This window comes from Chrysochloris asiatica, unplaced genomic scaffold (genome assembly GCF_000296735.1).
Source record: "Chrysochloris asiatica unplaced genomic scaffold, ChrAsi1.0 scaffold00072, whole genome shotgun sequence".
NCBI lineage: Eukaryota > Metazoa > Chordata > Mammalia > Afrosoricida > Chrysochloridae > Chrysochloris > Chrysochloris asiatica.
In genome coordinates this window covers 10,593,857-10,615,372 of record NW_006408590.1, presented here as the reverse complement: position 1 = coordinate 10,615,372, position 21,516 = coordinate 10,593,857, and the positions used below count along the sequence as shown (strand labels likewise).

The 21,516-nt window shown below is 41.3% G+C and overlaps 1 protein-coding gene across 1 annotated transcript in view; it reads right to left on the bottom strand.

Annotated features, from left to right (window-relative positions):
• CAT (catalase) overlaps window positions 1-21,516 on the bottom strand; it is a 44,843-nt gene that overhangs the window by 11,450 nt on the left and 11,877 nt on the right. Inside the window, exons 2-8 of the mRNA XM_006864883.1 lie at window positions 15,437-15,608; window positions 12,226-12,336; window positions 10,413-10,543; window positions 9,623-9,727; window positions 8,718-8,843; window positions 5,432-5,623; window positions 4,209-4,361 (exon numbers count right to left, since the gene is read on the bottom strand). Coding sequence (XP_006864945.1) covers window positions 4,209-4,361; window positions 5,432-5,623; window positions 8,718-8,843; window positions 9,623-9,727; window positions 10,413-10,543; window positions 12,226-12,336; window positions 15,437-15,608 — 990 coding nt within the window. The remainder of the gene's footprint in view (window positions 1-4,208; window positions 4,362-5,431; window positions 5,624-8,717; window positions 8,844-9,622; window positions 9,728-10,412; window positions 10,544-12,225; window positions 12,337-15,436; window positions 15,609-21,516) is intronic.

Genomic DNA, 21,516 nt, shown 5'->3' with positions numbered 1-21,516 from the left:
GAGAAGAGCCGAGAGCGGGACCCTACCCAGAGAAACAGAGATGCCTGAGATAGAGACCGAGATGATGATGTGGAGTGATGAAGCGCCTGGGGACCTTGGACCCAGAGAGGGAAAGGGACTGTGGGCTGAAAACTGGGGGGAGGAGGGGGAAGTGTAGGGGGCAGGTTTCTGGGATATACCCTTTGGGTGGTTGATGATGCATGGAGGGGATTGGAACCATGGCAGTGAGATGATATACGATAGGATGAATGTAAAACTGAAGTTCTCCCATGTAAACTATCATATAATTCACAATAAAACATTAAAAAAAAAAAAAGTCAATAAATATGCCATTCTATACATTAAAAATAAAACCATATACCTCTCCCATTTTGCACTTTGAGTTAGCTCAGATACAGTTTGAGCTTTTAAACTTCCTAATTATAAACAACCAAATCCAAACCCACTGTCATCAAAATCCATTTCTACTCAGTGACCCTACAGGGCAGGGTGGAACTGCTTCCTGGTGTTACCAAGAGTAAATGATTACAGGAGCGGACAGCCTCATCTTCTCCCTCAGAGCAGTTGGTGGGGCTGAATCACTGGCTTTGTGGTGAGCAGCCCACTGTGCCACCAGGGCTCCTTAGTTATAAACAAAGCACTACACAATTCACTGCTTTTAAACTAAGCAATTTATAAATGCAATGTACAACTTTCAAGCTAAGGTTTTCTAGTTTAAGTCTCAAAATGATGGTAATGATAGGCTACTTAAAGTTCAAAACGATGACCTTACAACGCCAGATGGCATTTAATCAAAGGTTCAATTATATTACATATTTACCAAGGCAAGGTGGTAAGCAGCTTGAAAATTCCTCTCAATTAGTTCAGACTCAAAAAGTTTTATGACTAACTGCATTAATATTACTATCCAATTATTTCAGTATTCTCATTATTCAAAACTCTAGTCTGTGAGCCACTTTTCGCTCAGTGATTCTATCACTGGCCTTGAAATCTTAAAGAGCATGCTCAAATCAAATTACTAGAACATGTGCAATATTTTGAACCAAATCCTTCATACCAACAGGCTTAATCCGGTCCCACTGCTCTGTTTAATAGTCTGCTCTTGGCTGAGTGACAGCACCTCCCCTAATCATTTCTAAATAGTCTAGGCTAATATGTAGATGAGTGGTCATGAGCCATTACTAAGACTAACCTCTAGCTGGGAGGCTGCTTGCCTCCTTTGGCTCAAAATCAACAAACTACCAACAGGATGGACCGCAGAGTTGGGTCACTAGCAGCCCGTCTATCACGTAATTCTGTTCTTGTGTTACCTTATGTTGACCAGGCAGCTCTAGCCACAATGTCAAGGTCAGGAACTAGGCACAGGGAGATTACAACCTTGACATTACGTTAAGTCTAAGCCTTACCCAAGGCTCTGTGCTTGAACTCCTCTGCTGAGCCTGGGTCAGAAAGCTGAACAAAGCCCCCATACATAAGCTACCAACTCAACCTCTTCCCCGACTCCTGGTGAAGAAAGGATAAACCTGTGCCATCAGGTATTAAGGGGACCGACTCTCTATGACTAATAGGTTACCCTCTTGCATTACAGTAAGTACCCTACTCATTTCACTGTACTCTGCCTTATCACATTAGATAACAAAGTCTTACAATCTACTAATGTTACCGAGTTGGAAGGTAACTGAGAACACCATCACTGTAGGAGTAACTGCAAAGTTTGACTAACTGGCTCTGTACTTCCAGTCTCTCTTCCAATAGGGCATCCTACACACTCAGGCCAAATGAGTCTTCCTCGGGCCCTGCTATCTCTTAACTACTCAACGGCTGAATGAAAGCAACAATCCCAACTGTAAGGTTCCTAAAAAGCCCCAAGCTATTAGAATTCACAGTTAAAACACCTACAAAGTGATGAGAAAAACTGGGCCAGAAACTGGTATCTTGACTGAACTTACTAAAGTTCTTTCATATATTTTTTAAATTTACTTAAATGATGATATGATTAATTTCCATTTATCATCCTTTTTTAGGATATGGTTTTAAATAGCTGCTTACACCTTTGCTGTAGAGAACATGAACTTGTAATGAAGGCTTTGTCCCTGGGCCTATTCCCCTATTCAAATCTTCAAAGTCGGAGTATTAACTGCCTCTAAGTCCCACTGCGGTCCCAGCTCAAAAAGGGCTGGATTTTTCCAAAATTTTGGGTGGCCTTGTATTTCTCAACCTGTTCCTTTCATACCCATGTCTTAGCCCTACCCATGACAATTTCATGGCCTGGCAAATCCCATTTCACTCCTTCTTCCCAGAGTTCAGCAACATTCCAAGCACGGGGCAGGGGAGGGTCAGGACCCAGGGTTCCACTGCACTGGCTGCCATATCCACTTCCATTAGCCTCTGTGATCTGCTTGATTTCTCTTTTCTATTTCAGCCAACAGGAGTGTTTCTAAATGAGACACACCAGACCACATCTCTCAAAACTGAAGGAAACTTTTGTTTTCCCTGAAAGGACTAATGTTCAAACTTGTCACTCAAGAATTGTGTTGATATTTAGAGTACTTCTGTACTGAGATGCATTCTGTCGAATTATACCGTTGTTGAACATAAAAATTGTATCCACTCTTCAAAACCCATCTCCAATGCTATCTTGCTCATGAAACTGCTGTCATGCTCCAAAGGGACAAGACTTTGCCTTCCGGTTCACCACAACACTCTGCCTTGCACTACAGTTATCTTGTGCTCTCAGATCGTTTACAATGCCTGGGATAGAATATCAACAGTACATAGGCATGCAATTCATATTCGTAAAACAGAACTAAAAATGAATGAAAGACCTACTTTCTATCAAACTCTCACATGCTCCCAACTTCACAAGCAACCATCAGTCACCGTGGTCTGATGGGAGAATGCGATCTTCAACCTTTGTTCCATGGTCATAGTTCAAACGTGCAAAAGACTGACTAATTCACTAATTTTAAAACTAATTATTTGTCTATTGATTTCTGGTCCAAAGAAGAATTCTGCACTCCTTGCACTCTTGAAAGAGCACATTGGAGAGCGATGGGGAACATACTGAATGCCTAGAATGCCTTGCACTCTTGAAAGAGCACATTGGAGAGTGAATGCCTAGAATACCTTCTATCACTGGCAACATAAATTCAGCTTAAGGTAACGGGAGGATGCAGAAAGATAAGGCAATGGTTACGTATCATGAAAGCGATCAATGTCACTGAGGCATACATGTAAAAATGGTGAAATAGCACATGTTTGGTTCTACTTACATTAACTACAATTTAAAAAACAATCATCTCCAGATCTCTTTTTCACAGATGAAGGAATTCAAGTATCCCATGGAATAAAGGTCATAACCAATTAATTATATTCCATCCCATGAGTCACAGATTGAACAAATACCTGAGGCATTCCTAACTTTTTTTTTTTTTAATTAAGAGAATAAATGACAAAGTCTCTCTACTATGAAATTTTGAGGAGGCCAGTTGGCATTGCAGAATAAGCACTGGACTACTAACAGGTTGGCAGTTCAAATCCAACAGTAGCTCAGCTAGAGAAAGATAAGACTTTCTGCTCCCATAAAGACATACGACCTCAGAAACCCTATACAGCAGGGTGGGGGACTGGTCTGGTTCTGCCAAGACAACCACAGTTCTAGTCATCACATTGTTGTTGTTGTTGTTGTAGTTGTCAAGTGCCGTCGAGTCGGTTCCAACCCATAGGGACCCTGTATAGGGTTTCCAAAGAGCAACTGGTGATCCTGAACCGCCAACCTTGCAGTTCAACCAGCTTTGCAGTTTGGTGCATTAACCCACAGCGCCACACCAGGACTCCAGTCATCACATTGTTGTTGTTGTTGTTAAGTGCCGTCATCACATTAGGGGTGAGTTAATTAAATGTTTGACCAAATACAGCAGGCTAATTTTTGAGTTGATAATTTTGTATGGCCCACAAATGATGTTACAATAGAAAAAAGTTTCCCCACCCCTGTTCTAGAGGGTCGCTATGAGTTGGAATCGACTCCAGGGCAGTGAGTACTGTGGAATTTGCTATGTTTCATTCCAGTAATGCTCACCCAAGGATGGGTTTAACTCACTCAGTTCCACAAGAAACTAAGACCCAGATCAATTAACGTTTACGTGGAATTCTAGTTAATTCTTCATGTAAAGACTGTGCCTCAGAACATCTCGATCCTCCAGGTTCACCTGAAGCATCTTGTCAGGGCTGGGCTCAATGCCAGGTGGCATGTTGCTTGGGTCAAAGGCGATTTGTTCAACCTCAGCGAAGTAATTGACCGGATTCCGATTTAAGACCAGTTTACCAACTGGAATAAGAGGATAGTCCTTGTGAGGCCAAATCTGGGGAGAAAAAGTCATATTCACAATTACCACACAGCCAACTAAAGATACCAAAAACTACCCATAAGAATTGTTGTTAAGTGCCACCAAGTCAGTTCCAACTCACAGTGACCCTGCATAGGGTTTCCAAACAGCTACTGATGAGTTTGAACCTTGGGGTCCAGTGCTTATCCTATAGCACCACACCAGGACTCCACCCATAAGAATACCAGTATTCAAATGGAATGAAGCCAATGATGAGTATAAACAATCATTTCATAATCCAAGAAACATGTTAAGAACATAACAGTGAGTACACTGGTTGAATGTTTCACAATTGTAAATGGTAAAAAGCAAAGAGCTTCAACTTTTCAAAATCTGTCCCCTGCTAGTAACAATATAATGGAGTCCTGGTGTGATGCTATGGGTTAATGAGCTCGACTGCAAAGTCGGTTTGAATTGCAAGGTCATAGGTTCAAGTTCACCAGCTGCTTCTCAGAAACCCTATACAGGGTCGCTATGGGTTTGAACTAGCTTGAAGGCACTTAACAACAACAATAATCATAATAATATAAAAGCTCTGATGGCACAGTACTTAAGCACTTGGCAGCTAACTGAAACATTGGCAGGTTGAACCCACCAGCCACTCTGCAAGAGAAAGATGCTTCATTAAAGAATACAGACTTGGAAACTCTATGAAACAGTTCTACTATGTTCTAGAAGGTCACTATGAGTTGGAATGGACTCAAACGCAATGGGTTTAGTTTGGGTTCAATACAAGGTATCAAACTACCAACATAAACTCATCAAACATGAGCATGAAATTGAAATACTGGTGGGCTTTCAGTGACAGAAAAGGAAACTCTACGTGGTTCTCTGATACCACTTTGTCTACAACTTCACCAGACTACAAAGGTTGGTGGTTCAAGCTCACCAGTCGCTCCTCTGAAACCACATACAGGATCGCTATGGGTAGGATCTGACTCAACGGCACTTAACAACAATATATTTGTGGATAAAAGAAAAACACTTTTTTTCATTCGGAAATACATCAACAAAGAAGAAAACCATTTAGTTGTTAACTGACTCACCTTGGTGAGGTCAAATGGATTAAACTGAAAAGCTTCTGCCTGACTAAATGTCATGACCTGGATATAAAAGGTCCAGGAGGGGTAGTTGCCGGTGGCAATGGCATTATACAGATCCCGGAGGCCATAGTCAGGGTCTTCCTGGGAAATTCTTGATGCTTCTTCCACAGGAAGGTTCTTGATGCCCTGATCAGTCTGCAGAAGGAAAGAAAGCTCAAACTGAAACTTTCTGGCAGTTACCAAACTTTAATCAATAATTCACTGAAGGCTTAAGAGACTCGATCATGAATTTCCATAGAAGTAACACTAATAACCAAAGACAGAATTTTCCTTGCAGTAAAACTTCCATTGTTCAAACATGGAACCAATAAAGGCACCAATAAAAGTTTATCAGCAAGGAATTTTACTTGATTATCCTAATTCTTTTAAATTTCCAGAGAATTCAGATTACATATTTCATATTTAAAATTAGTCCTATCTTTCCTTTTATTTATGTCTATGTTATTTAAATTTTCACACTCCTGTTACTTGTCTAATCTGCTTTGAAAATAATCAGATGATTAATAAATTTAAAAAGAATTTTCCTTTTTTACATGAAATTGTCTTTTAAATTTCCTATTTTATAACAGCTCAAAGGAATTACTGAGATTTTGCCCTGCTAGTATTCCTTCCACCACCACTTTCTTACTTTTATTTTTTAATGAAACCACATAGAGCTGAAAAGAACCTCAGTACAATTTTTCTAAACCAGATGTCCCAAAATTACTACTGGGTCTTTCCAAACAAGCCATGAAGACCCAACGAAGTTCAATCACTTTCACAAGGGCTTGGCTGAAAACCGCAAGGTCAGCAGTTCGAAACTACCAGCTGTTCCGCGGGAGAAAGATGAGGCTTTCTACTCCCATAAAGATTTACAGCCTCGGAAATCCTGTTTAGGGTCACTGTGGGTCAGAACTGACTCGACGGCACTTAACAACAACTTAAATGATGATCTCATATCAGCAATGAATTTCCTGTGTATATCTGAAAGACTCCCCAAAATGCCATGTGCCAATGGAAGATTTCCTTAGTAAAAATCAACTCTGAATGGCTGGTTCATTTCATCCCAACTCTAACCAATGGAAACATTTTAAACCTTCCTTCTATTGGGTCAGAAATGAAGTTGTCATCAGGACTGAAAATAGAAGGTCCCATCTACAGATGGCTCAAAGAGCCTACAGTCAATTGCAGTAAGATTGCACTGTCTTTCTGATTTAAGTTGAGCCCCCTGGGTTTAGGAAAAAATAATCTAAATCAGAGCCACCCTGCCTGATGAATCCATGTAGCTGCTCTCAGGTTGCCTCAGGGCCCTCTGGTGACCAGATCCACAAACTATCCAACCATTCCAGACTGTGGAGAGCAGACATTACTATTATTTCATTTTTACAGTGAAAAAAGATGGAGCTCAGAAAACTTTTAATAATATGCCAAGGTCACAGCCATCTAGAAAAGCAAAGGTATGATTTCAGGCTGGTCTAATTCCATAGACACCAACTCAGCAGGCTGTCCCAGGCACAGTCATTCAGTTTAGCTCTCATTGACTGCAACACTCCTTCTGACCGGAGCCAGCCAATGGGGAGCTGCTTCTTACACCAGTTGTGAACTGAAGATTAAGGAGGAGCCAGGCCTTCAGGATCAAGAGGGCGGCAGCTTTCCTGTATGATATGCTTGCACAAGTACGTCAGATAAAGGTGGAGGCAGGATAGAAAAAAGCAGGTCTTTCAGCTACCATTAAAAGGAAGCAGAGATTTTTAACCCCCTGGAGTTCTTTGAGAATATTACACAGAGTAATAAATGTTAATATCATGCCAAGAGCGGACCCTATAAAATAGATCAATTAATTCAAAGGTGCTCAAAAGCCCAAGTAACTAAGTTGATCTGACTGTATGAAAACATTTAGAGAATTTTGTTTTCTGACATTCTTAATAGATTTTACTTACTTTCCCCATTCAAAATACACCCTCAGTAAGTGCTGAGTGATGAGACAGATGATTTTTAAGGTCAGGAGACATGTTTTTGAAAATAAAGCATAAAGTGTTGGGAGTCAAGGTGTGGGGTTTGCATTAACTTTCCCCAAAGAAGTTGGTCTTTGTCCTTGGTTCCTGAGAGATAATGCCTAAAATCTTGGTTTAGGAAACTATTCTCTAATGGTTTAAGTGTCTTGAATATGAACTCCAAGTCACCCTTAACCAACAGGTAGGAGCTGACCAGGCCAGAGAGACCCACCTCTTAAGACCACAAAATGACCACCTCATGATAACATAGCGAGCATCTTCAATAAAGGCTCTGGACACTGAAGCCCCATGGGTCTCCTGGTTGGTGACACACAGCAATGCATGCAGAATAGTGCAGTCCTTCTGGGGATAGAAGCTTCGCACTGGGGACCCTCCCAGACTTCTCCCTAATAAATGTCTCTTCATTAGATCCTTTTTGCTACAGTAAAACTAGCACTGTAAGTACAGTGCTTTCCATGAGTTCTGTCATTCTCATGAATTATCACACAGGAAGGAGCCTTAAAAATGAGGGTGGCTGGGAACCCCTGAGCTCATAGTTGGTATCATGAGAGGGCAGAGGAACCCCTGAATTTGTACCCAGTAGGTGAGAAGTGAAGGCAGCCCTGACAACTCCCATGCTTGAAGCTGGTACCTGCAGTTATGAGCAGACTTGGCAGTCTGGAAGGCTGGCCCCTTTATCTGACTTAGTTCTGGGGGGTTAGGTTCAGAGGAAGAAGTGTGGCATCTGTAGGTGGTGGTAGAATAGATGCAGCAGAGGCACAGAGGTGGGGTCGGATAAATCCGCACAGGTGGTGAGACTGCCATTACAGATAAGGAAACTCCCATGGTGCTTAGTTCCCCCCAAGACAATGAATGCCTCAGGGATAATAGAGGCAAAGCAACCTAATAAATACTTCTTGGCTTGCTAGGACCTAACCCTACACTCCACCACAGGATTCTAGAAAGTGAGGCTCAACCTCTGTGCTCTGCCTAACCTGTGCTCTTTTTATAACTCAAAAACGATTCAATTAAAAACCCATCCTACTTGCATATTGGCGGATTAATATAACAAAAACGATTTCCAAGTCAGATTATATCCACAGGTGTAGGAGTTGGGCTTCTACCACACGTTGGGGGTGGGGGTGGGGGGGTGACACACAATTTCATCCCTAACAGTTAGGGCACAGTGGGAGAAGCTGTGCCCTTTGCCTCATCCTCAGGAGGAGTAAGGGGAGATGAAGATGGGCACCATGTACCTTGTAATGGAATTTGCAATAAACTGCCTCTCCACTTGCATTAACCAGTTTGAAAGTATGTGATCCATAGCCATTCATGTGCCGATGTCCATCTGGAATCCCTCGGTCACTGAACAAGAAAGAAACCTAAAAAACATAGAACCCAACAGTTTTTAGTTTAAAGCCAAATACTTCTGATTTTTAAGACATCTTTAACTAAGTTTCTGGGAAATTTCTTTATGACACAGAAGCCACTAGCCAGTTCCCCAGGGGAAGGGTTATCATGATTATCTCATTTGCAGGAAACACAGAAGAATTTCAAAGTAGAAGAACACAGAAACCCTTAACAGCACAGCATGAAATTCTATGAACAAAAGCTAAAGCAAATCGGAAAACTAATCTACCTTGATATTCAAAAAGTACTTTAACAGGAAATGTATTGCCCCCTCATTCCTCCAATGCCAAAATACTGACCTCATACAAGAATCTTGGATCCTTAATATTGTTAAATATGCTGTATGTTTTCAACTATACATCATCATCATTAAAGGACTATGGTTGGGGGGAGTATTAACAAAATCAGTCATTAGAAACTTCCGGGCCAAGATTCCTGAGGAAGTCTCCCAGAAAGAAAACAAGAAACCAATCCCAATAAAATAATCACTATGGTAGTGGTTACGAATCGGGCTGCGAACCTTAAGGTCAGCGGTTCGAAACTACCAGCTGCTCCGCAGGAGAAAGATAAGGCTTTCTACTCCTGTAAAGCTTTATACCCTCGGAAACCCTGTACAGGGTCGCTATGGGTCGGAACCAACTCGACGGCACATAACAACAACAACAACATGAGAGAAACACAGCATGGTGCCTGGTAAACACATACATCCTGGGAGAAGATCGTGATACGGTGACGAACGAAGCATCCCCACCTGATGCAGAGACTCAGGGCGCAGGCTCCAGAAGTCCCATACCATGTCGGGATCCTTCAGGTGTGTCTGAGGGTTTCTCTTTTGGCTGTGGATGAAGGACGGGAACTAAATGGAAAGAAAAGAGAAAAAACTCAAACTAAGTTGAACAGGAAGTACGTTGTCACCAAGGCAATGTTTCTATCTGTTACACATAAGGTGACCACCAATCTGCACTGACTCAATGGCAATTAACAACCACCACACATTACACTTTGCCTATTGCTAGGTTTATCCACTGTAATTCTGAGCAATACAATTCTAGAATTTTAACCTGTCAAATCTTCAAATGAAATGTACCCAACATATGCAGCTAGTGCCTAAGAAATCCTAAAGTCTTTCAAATACTCTCAAAGTATATACTTAAAGTATATTCCTTTAAGGGAAAAAAAATTACAGATGCATACACACACACAGACACAACACATCCCTTCTGCTGGCCCAGATCATGTAGAAACACCCTCTACTAATTTCCAGGACAAAACCCTCTTTTTAACTAACGTTCCAAGCTCTGCAAGGAAAACTGGACTATGTACCTTGAGTCAATCTTGAAATGGGAAATCTAGAGCCAGTGGTAATTATTATGTAGCTATTAAAAATATATTGAATACAGAACAACGTGCTTAAAGAGGCAACCCAACCAACACAAATTCTCTTCTTTCTGTCTTTCCCAGGCAATCTATCCATCTATCCAGAGTATCTGAAATCAACTGAAATGAACAAACATTTGTAGAATGGACAGTACTACAAGTACCAATAAGGCATCCCTGATGAAGAAAATGGGGGTGTTATTTCCAACCAGATCCCAGTTCCCATCTTCTGAGTAAAATTTCACTGCAAACCCCCGTGGGTCACGGACTGTATCAGCTGAGCCCGATTCTCCAGCTAGACAAAAAAACAGGGAAGCGTTAGTCAGAGTACTTGCATCCAAGAAGATTAAAACCATAAACAATGGTATCTATCTTTAAAAAAAAACAACACTTTTTGTTGCAAATTGAGTGAAGATTTATAGAGAGCATCATCAGTTTCACATTCAACTAATTTCATCTCAATAAATGCAATACCTTACTAGTATTGTTGTTCCCCTATATATGTATCTAGTGCTTGGCTGAAAATTGGGCCATGAGGGTGATTGTCGTTCCAGACCTGAAGGCTAGTTGAGGGCCATAGTCTTGGGTTCCTCCAGTCTCTTTCTGACCAGTAAGCCTGATCTCTTATTATTTTTTATTTTTGTTCCATGTTGTCTCCCACTCTCTCCGGGACCTTCTAATGTTGTCCCTTTCAGAGCAGTTGGTAGTGGTAGCTGGGTATCATCTAGTTCCTATGGCCTCAGAATCATGGTGACTGATGTGCACATGTTCCATTGGTCCATTGGACTTAGTAGGTTCCAAGCATCTCCAATTTTCAACCACTCTTCTTTCTTCTGCACACGGAGAGACCAAAAGTTGCACCTTAGATGGCCGCTCATGAGCTTTTATGATCCCAAAGTAGGATACAGAACACTGTCTTTGTGGACTGTATTATGCCAATTGATCATGGTATCACCAAGCCTATGGTCCTAAAGTAACTATCCTGTTTAATCCATTTTCTACAAGTAAATTAATCTAAAAATTAAAACAATTCACTGAGAGTAAAAAGAATATATGTAATGGTAGCTAAAAAGACTATCCATTTCACATAAGATAACTGTGTTTAAACAGGTCATTAAAACTTAAATTTAAATAGTGGAAGAGAATATTAAGGAATATAAGGTAAACAAAGAGCATAAGTGAGATGCCAAATTCATTACATTAATTTCAGAAATCCTGGTATGGTGCTGTAGAACAAGCATGGAACTGCTAACCTAAATGTCAGCAGTTCAAACTCAACTCTTTGGGAATCTTACACAGGGTTACCACGAGTCAGAACCACCTCGACGGCACTTAACAACAACAAAAATATTAAGAAAATGTATTCAAATGTAGATTGTCATTCTTAGTTTATTTTATTTTTGCAGTCTAAGTATTCAAAATATTAAATATTAATTATTTTAAATATTAGATAGACAATGTTTTCATATTAAGAATCTGAATTAAAATATAAGTTCTCAATCTTAATTTCATTATTTTTTTAAGCATTCTAAAATATTTAAAAATGCAAAAGCACAGAACAATACAGACACAGAATTTCCCACTTTGGTATGTCGAAATATAATACGATATAGTCTGTTGTTGTTGTTGTTGTTGTTGTTGTTGTTGCTGGGTGCCACTGGATCAATTCGGACTCATAGCAGCCCCATGTGACAGAACAGAATTGGCCTATAACGTTTTCTTGGCTGAACTCATTATAGAAGCAGATCATCAGGTTTTTCTCCCACAGAGCCACTAGGTGAATTCGAACAGCCAATCTTAAAGTCAGCAACGCAGGCACTTAACCATGGTGCCATCTCAGCTCTAAAGCTACTGCCATCAAATCAATTGTGACTCACAGTCACCCTTCAAGCTTTTTAAATTGAGTCATAAATGCCCCACCAAGGTACAGGGCTGAGTTTATTAAGCAACAGTAGTCACACCAGTAGACACACTTACCAACAGTGGAGAAGCGAACGGCAATGGGAGTCCTCTTTCCAATATGCTCAAACACCTTTGCCTTGGAGTATCTGGTAATGTCATGTGTGACCTCAAAGTAACCAAAGGCCCCTGACAAGAAAGACACAGAAAGCGTCAACATGAGACCTTTACTCAGCCCATGTGGCCTTCAACATTCCTCCAGGTATCTGTGTGACTACATAGAGACTGATGGTTTAGCTCTGGCCTTCTGGGAGCTTCCAATATGATGGGGAAGGGGTGACATCCAAATCATAGAATAAGATACAAAGCTCTACTAGCATCTAGTGCTAAACCATGCACCACAGAACTGGAGCCAGGAAATGAGTGAGGCTGAGAGTAGTTAGGAAGGTTGACCACAAATTAACCAAAGGACATGATCCAATAGGGCCTTAAAGCACAGGAAGGATCTAGGAGAGAAACAGAAGAATAGGCAGGAAAAGAGAGAAAATCCAGGGAAGGAGAGAATAGTTTAGACATTTATTAAAGATGCCACAGAGTCAAACAACAAACTGAATAAGAGTTTATCCGAATCATGATCAAAGTTATGGAGAAGATGGGAAGAAATCTTATGTAGAAAGAAGAAGAAATGAAGAAATGAGGAAGTCCTTAGCTGAAAGTTTAAATACATAGATTAGGGAACAATTTTTTCTTTCTTTTTGTTGATCTCTATTTTCCCTACTGAGTTGCTTTCTCTCAAACACTATCACTATTTTTTGTTTCTGCCAAAAAAAACAAGATAAAAGTTTTACAGATGTGGGGGTGGTGGCAATACACAAGAAGGAGGAAGGGAATGGAAGAACAAGGCTGATGGGAGAACAGTTAGGCAGGTTCTCATGGGCTAAGTGGGACAGAGGTAAATGATGAGGTATGCACAACCCTAGAATAACTGGGCTCTGGGATACAGGGATTGAGGCACAGTTAGAAGGGGTAAAAGAGGGGAATAGTGTTAAGATGCTTGGCTGTCTTTTGAATCTTGGTTTCCCTTGCTTACCATTGTAAAATAGACACTCAAGCGGAGCAGAAAGGAATAGCCAGAATCATCACTATAGAAAGCTTGTAAGTCCGTCTTCAGCCTATAACTGATTGGAATACTTTAAAGGGGGCTAGAAGTTGCCCAGTGAAAGAGGCTTCCTGTGGAGACTCTACATTGCACAAGACCATAGGTGGAATCCAGAACCCCATCCAGAACTGAGTGAGGTAGGACATTTCCACTGGAAAGGAAAAGTAGATCAGCCTGGAGCAGCTAGAAGAACAGAAGATACTTCGTGAAAGAAAGACCAGCAGGAAAAATCAGAAACAATACTGGCAGTATGACTGATTACTACAAGAACAAGTAAGCTGTTCACCCGGGAGCCATCAAGGCAAGTGATCGGGACTCCTCAGAGCAAACTCCCTTCCAAGGCTGAGACTCAAGGGGAATACATGAACAGGCATGTGGTCTGGCTGATGACCACGTTGGTCACCGAAAAGGGGAAGAGGGGGGAAAAAACAACAATGAAGTTATGAGCTAAACCCAATCACATTCAATAGACCCCTATGAACCCAGGTGGAGACCTGGATGGCCAGCAGTATGGCACAACTGGGGAATCCCGGGTCCAGAGGCAGTGACATGGCCACAAAGGACTAGAACGGAGAGTGAAATGTCCAGCTGATATGAAGTGAGGGGAGATGCACAAGAACACCCATACTTGCAGACAGTACCCACTTGAGTGGGCTTCGATGGCTGGATGATCAGAACTTGACTAGAAGAAGAAAGAAGAGGGGTAAAAAGAGTAACCTGCTACAGTTTGATGAACTTCACCTACACTTATGGATGTAATAGCTCAAAAAAGGGAAAAAATCTTTGCAGCAAGGATCACTCCTCAGTACACAGAGTTGACAGGGATGGGCAACTTAAGACATTGGCTACCCAAAATGGGGGAGCCGATAAAGGCAAGAAGTGACTGGCTTACAAGCTTTCAAGAGGGAGCCTAGTTCCAGGCAGGGCAGGGGAAGGTAGAATCACCAATGAATGGTTTCCAATCTGTTGGGACCGGGCTGGTGAAAGGAAATGGGGATCAGACTCTTGTGGTACAATAGTGAATAATTGCCATCAGGTCTGACTGTGAGGCTAGGAAATGTAGAGGTAGATGTTTTTTGACAAAAGGAGGAGAGTGATTGATTTTGCAGCCCAGGAGCGGGAGTCCCTGGAACCATTAAGTGAGAAGAACGGAGAGCGGGACCTTACCCAGAGAAGCAGTGATGCCAGGGATGGAGACAGAGAAGATGACGTGGACAGATGGAGCAGCTGGGGACATTGGACTCAGGGAGGGAGAAGGGCTATGTGCTGGCTGCTGGGGGGGCGGGCCTGTGTGGGGTACCCTTTGGTTATTTGATGGTGCATGGAGGGGAGTGCAATCATTGCAATAAAACAAAATATGATAGGATGAGTGTAAAGCTGATGTTCTCCCATGTAAACCTCACAATAAAAACAAAACAAAATTAAACAGCACAAATTGGGCATATAATAAAAGTTTTCCTGTCTTAAAAAAAAAAAGAAGCCAATAAAATAATTTCTGTTTGCTGTGGAAAAAAAAAAGTTTTACAGATGTGCTAGACAAAAGAAAATGAAAAATCACCCAAACCCACTGCCCTAACACAACTATCTTCCATTTCACACACTTCGTTTCCATATTTGTCCAGTAAGTAACCATTTAAACCTAGTGACAATTACAGTATATTTCTATATTTATTTCCACCAAACGTTACAACGGAAGAAATATTCACGATTATAGTTGGGGTTTTTTTTACTTTTAATAAAATAACCTGTTTCCCATATAATATTCAGTACCCACGGCCATCAAGTTGATGCCAACTCATAGCAACATACAGGACAGAGCACAACAGTCCCATGGGGTTCCCAAGGCTGGACGCAGACATAGTCACCTTCTTCCTTTGAAGACACTGGTGGGTTCAAACTGCTGAGCCTTTGGTGAACAGCTGAGTCTGTAACCATTTTGCCACCAACACTCCATATCCAAGGCAACCACCACCATTTAATTAATAATTCCACTATGGACTGACATCTTTTGTCTTCCTTCCAGGAACACATATCTGACTTGTCTACTAGAGGGGCATTTCCTTTTGGGAAATACTCTGTGACCCAGGTACCATGAAGCAATGCTTTACAATAAATGACCACAGCTCTCACCTGCTCCTTTAGCATGGACGACTCTCTCAGGAATTCTCTCTCTGTCAAAGTGAGCCATTTCATCAGTGAATACCACATCCTGGACCAGAAGAGGCCCCCGGGGCCCTACTGTGAGAACGTTTAGTTTGTCTCCTACGGGGTTACCGGCTCCAGTGGTCAGGACATCCGGTTTCTAAGTGAACACAAAAGGGAAAAAACAGGAGACTCAATACAATGAAAGCCTTCATTAGACAGGACACATCATTTTGTAATTTTTATACCTTTTCCCCTATCTCTTTTTATATTTCCTGTGTCTTTGGACACAGATATAAGGCATGCCATTATCTGAAATGTAAATGATCAGATCTCAGACACCCTTGATGAACTTAACACCAATCTACGAAACTTGCTCTGAAGTGCAGAAACTGAGCTAAATAACTCACCAATGGCTCAGCACCTCCTCTTGAGAGACCCAGCTCCACAAGGGAAGCCCCCAGACAGGGATCGTCCCAAAAAGAACCACATGTGCTTTGCAATAAATGTCCAAACAGTGAGAAGATGGTTTCCAAACCAGACCATCTGCTGCATGCTGGTTTGCCCAGAACTTACATATGCCTTTTTACTGCTGCAAATGTTAAAATATATCATCTTCTATATAGGCATGGGAGTCCTGGTGTGGCGCTGTAGGCTAATGCGTCAGACTGCAAAGTCATTTGAACTACAAGATCGGTGTTTCAAGCTCACCAGCTGCTCCTTGGAAACCCTATACAGGGTCGCTATGGGTCGATCGACTCAACGGCACTGAACAACAATATAGGCATGAAGAGTCCTAGTTTGGCTCTGTGAGCTAATACGCTGGGCTGCAAAGGTGTTTTGAACCACAAGGGCAGTGGTTCAAGCTCACCAACAGCTCCTCAAAAACCATATACAGAAAACATGCAGGTATGAAGGGAGTATTGTGGCTCCATAGGGTAAGCACAGGACTGTGAACCAAAGGTCAGTAGTTCAAGTCCACCAGTCACTTCATGGGAGAAAGAAAGATGAGGCTTTCTGCTTCTGCAAAAGATTTACAGCTTCAGAAACCCCTCTGCAGGGTCATTATGAGTTGAAACCATAGCCACAGCACTTAAAAACATACAGGTACGAGCTATTCACAATAGCAAAAAGATGGAGACAACCTAAATGCCCATCAATAGAAGACTGGATAAACAAACTTTGGTACATACACACAATGGAATACTAAGCAACAGTGAAGAATAACAATGAATCTGCAAAATACTTCATAACATGGATGAACCTGGAGGACATTATGCTGAGTGAAATAATTCAATCACAAAAGGACAAATATTGTATGAGACCACTTTTGTAGAAACTCAAGAAAAGGTTTCCATACTAAAAGAAATATTCTTTGATGGTTACCAGGTGTGGGAGAGAAGGGAGAGTGGTTCACTGGCTAGAGGGTATTGCTGTTGTTAAGTGTCGTCAAGGTAGATACGTTAACTTGGTGACAGGGAGGGCAATATACAAAGAGAGGGTGACAGAAGATGACGAAGACAGGTAAAGACAGAAATGCAAGGGCTAAAGGGGATAGAGGTAAATAGTGATATGTAAACAATCTTGGAACAACAGTGTTCTTTGTGTAGATACAAGGACAGAGAAACAGGCTGAATGGATGTGGTATAGATATATATATATATGTTGTTATGTGCTGTGGAGTCGGTTCCGACTCATAGCGACCCTGTACAGGGTTTCCGAGGCTGTAAATCTTTACAGGAGAAGAAAGCCTCATCTTTCTCCCACAGAACAGCTGGCAGTTTAGAACTACTGACCCTGAGGTTCGCAGCCCGATTCGTAACCACTACGCTACCAGAGCTCCTGCAAATATGTAAGAGTTTTAAAGAGGAGATTTGTACATGGGTAACCACAGGAAGGAAGTGGGACACTTGTTGCATGGAGGGGATTACCATCCAGATGAAACAAGGTGTATGATTTGTTGGATGTAAAACTAGTATCTTATCTGTAAACCTTCATTCAACTCACAGACACTAAAAACCCCAAAACATACCAGAGGCCTGGTGGAGCACTGTAAGGTAAGCACTGGACTGAAAACCACAAGTTCAGCAATTCAAACCGACCAGTCGCTTTTGGAAGCCCTATGCAGGGTCATTATGAATTGGAACCGACTTGACGGCACACAATGCCTACAAACACATACAGGCAGACTTTGGAGACACTGTGGCTTCACTTGCAGACCATCATAATAAAGCTAACATTGCAATAAAGTGAGTCACAGAATTTTTGGTTGCCTAGTGCATATAAAAGTTATGTTTACAGTACACCACGGTTCATTACATGTGCAAAACAGCATTATGGAAAAGTCTGAAATAGTGTGAGAATTAACACAATGTGACAGAGACACAAAGTGACCACCTGCTGTTGGTATAAGGCGCCCATAGACTTGGTCGCTGCAGGGTTGCCACAAACCATCAATTCGTAAAAAACACAGTATCTGCGAAGGGCAACTAAAATGAAAGGTGCCTGGCAAGCATTCCTTTTTCTCAAGCTGTCATTAGCAGCTATTGGCAACATCTCTTCAATTTCGGGGTGAGGGAGAAAGTCAATGGCTTTGACTGTGACTAAGAATAAACTGTTACTATTAAGATGGATTATGGTATTAATGTGCTAAGATGTCAAATGTCCCTGAAATGGGAAAGGTTATTTTACTGTAATAAAACTAGTTATCATCTGCCCAATTCTCTGACTTGTCACATCAGAAGTCTCTCAGCTGTCCCTCCCCTCTTCTAGGGTGGGAGCAGTGTTCTTTAAGCCACACACAATTTGGGCACCTGTTAGCTGTGTACTGTTTGTCCCATGGTCAAACACTCTATTTTTGGTGACAAGTAACTGCCTCTCCAGCGGGTGAAGCAAAGCTAAGTCACCTTCATCCTGGGGGAAAACCTCAGTTAGCTCTACTGATGAAACTCAATTACCACCAAACAGTAGTATTTATTCTCAATAGCTCCACAAAGTCCAACTCTCCCCACGGTGGGGTGAATAACTTTCACCTCTCCATACATCCATCTTGCATATCAAAGTTAATACCTGCCTCTTCTCTAGAAGACTACGGAAGGGGGCTGGTGGTACTTAAACTAAAAGTAGTATGATGTTGTTGTTAAGTCCTGTTGAGTCGATTCCAACTCATAACAACTCTGTTCAGGGTTTCTGAGGCTGTAAATCTTTGTGGGAGCAGAATGCCTCTACCATGAAAGTACTATGGGTTATTTGGGGAAAGGAATGGAAAAATGGAGTTCTGGTGTGGCATTGTAGGATAAGCACTGGACTGCTAACCACAAGGTTGGTGGTTCAAATCCACCAGCTGCTCCATGGAAACCCTATACAGGGTTCCTATGAGTCAGAACTGACTCAATGGCACTTAACAACAACAGCAACAATATGCTGTTTATATATCTATGTTTACAAATGCTGGCTCTATAGGATAAGCACTAGACTGCAAACCACAGGCTGGTGGCTCGAACCCACCAGAAACCCTATACAAGGTCTCTCTGAGTCAGAATCAATTCCGTGGCATTTAACAACAACAACATGTGCTGTCAACAACATATGCTTCTTACAAAAGACACACCTTAAGCCTCAGGATATGAATAGGTCAGAAGTGAAAGGATTGGGGGGGGGGGGAATTCCAAGAAAGTAATAACCCAAAGAGAGCTGGTGTGGCAATCTTAATATCAGACAAAGTAGACTTTAAGATAAAATCTGTCAGAAGACATAAAGATGGACATTATATAGTAATAAAAGGGTAAATGTATCAGCTATCCTAAATATATATGCACCCCCCTACCAGAGCACTTAAATATATAAAGCAAACAATGATATAACTGAAGGGACAGACACAGACAGTATTATTATAATAATAGGAGATGTCAACATACCACTTTCAATATTGGACAGATCATCTAAACAGAAGATCACCAAGAAAACTGAGGTTATGACTGACATTATAAGCCAACTATACTTAACATCTGTAGAATACTCCACCCAAAAAGAGTAGTTCTTATTCTAATCCAGTGCCTACAGATGATTTCCCATGACCGACCTCATTCTAGGTCACAAATCAAGTCCTGATCAATTTAAACAGACTAAAATCATACAAAATATTTTCTCTGGCCACAAGGGAGTAAAACTAAAACAATAATAGGAAAAGCCCTGGGAAATACAGAAGCATTTGGAGATCAAACAATACACTATTAAACTACCAATGGCTCAAGAAAGAAATCATAAGTTTTTTAGAGTCATGTTGTAGGCCATGTAAAACTGGTCAGAAGTTCAAGGCCCACTGGGCCCGAGTGTTGTCAACTATACAGGCCACAGGCTCTGAGGAAAAAATTCTGGCCACTGACAGTCTTAACAAATTGTTTTTCATCTTAGTGTTCAGTTATGTTTTTTATTTAATTCCAAACATGAGCCCTTAATGTCCACAGATAAATGTAGTATTTTCCTAAAGCCTAAGACTGCAAAGGTTTCAAAGGTCAAGCCTTTCTCCAAAGGATTAACTGAAAATAGTTTAGCTACTTCACAGTTCTTTGTTCTACAGACAAAAAAGCCATCCTCCCTGAATCTGTCCCAGGTGCAAGTTATTCAGCCAAGTTCCTGAAAACCTGGCTCAGGAAGCCAAAACAGCGGGACTCCGCCCAAGCCTTTTGCCCTTCCCTTTCACCTTCTCTCAACTGAGCTCAGGGGCTATAGATATGTTAATTGAGCCTGAGAAACCAAGTTGCGGGCCTGGGATTCGAACCAGCGAAGTACGATGTAAGGTTACCTGAAGGTCTGGAAAATTACTGATGTTAGCTGTACCTTGTCTTAGTCCCTCCCAGCTTGGTGTGAAACTCCTCCCCTAAATAAAACAGAGGCCCAGGCCGACCCAGGTGTGCATTACAAGTTGGAGGGCATGCAATAAAGATTGCAGGGCAGTGAGTTGCTGCCTGCAGAGGCCACAATGCCTGTAGTCCCAAGTCTGCCCACCAGTGATGCATCCACCCTGGTTTCGGGGTGCCTCTTTGTCTCCCTCCTTCTGTCTGTCTGTGTATTCTTTTGCTATCCCTATTGCCGCTGGATCTCCCCTCCTCGTGAACAACACAACTATGTCGAGGACAGTCCCCAACAGAGTCACATGAAAATAAAAGCACAACACACCAAAACTTATGGGATGCAACAAAGGCAGTACTCAGAGGAAAACTCATATCAGAAATGCCTACATAAAAAAACAGAAGAAGAAGAAAGATTTCAAATTAACAACCTAATCTGACAACTCCAGGAACTAGAAAGAGAAGAACAAAATGCCAGAAGAAAGGAAATAACAAGGATTATAAGGAAATAAACAAAACAGAAAAACAATAGAATCAATATGGTTCCTTGAAAAAAATCAGTAAAATTGGCAAACCTTTAGCTGGACTGACAAAGAAGAGAAAAGATGCAAATAACCAAAATAAGAAGTGAAAGAGGGGACAAGACAACTAAACTGGTAGAAATAAAGAGAATTATGATAGAATATCATGAACAACAAATCAGATAGCTTAAATGAAAAGGACAAATTCTTAGAAACATATCACCTATCCAAATTGACTCAAGAGGAAATAGAAAGTCTCAAAAGACCCAGAATAGGTGAAGAAATAAAATCAGTGATCAAATACTTCTTAGTACAAAAGAAAGAAGAAAGAAAGAAAAAAGTCCTAGCCTACATAGCTTCGCTGGGGAAATCTAGCCAACATATAGAGAAGAACTGACATCAATACTACTTAAACTACTTCATAGAGATAGAGAAGGAAGGAATACTCGCTAATGCATTCTACGAAGCAAACATAACCCTGAAACTCAAAGCAGACAAAGATACCACAAAATTAAAAAACAAAAACAAACTACAGGCAATAGCTCTTATAAATATATATATGCAAAAGTCCTCAACAAAACATTAGTGAACGGAACCCAAGAGCATATTAAGAGTCATACACCATGACTTTAGTCTCTATCCACTTACCTTTTCTTGTTTTGTTTTTTAATATAAGTGAGGTCATACAATATTTGTC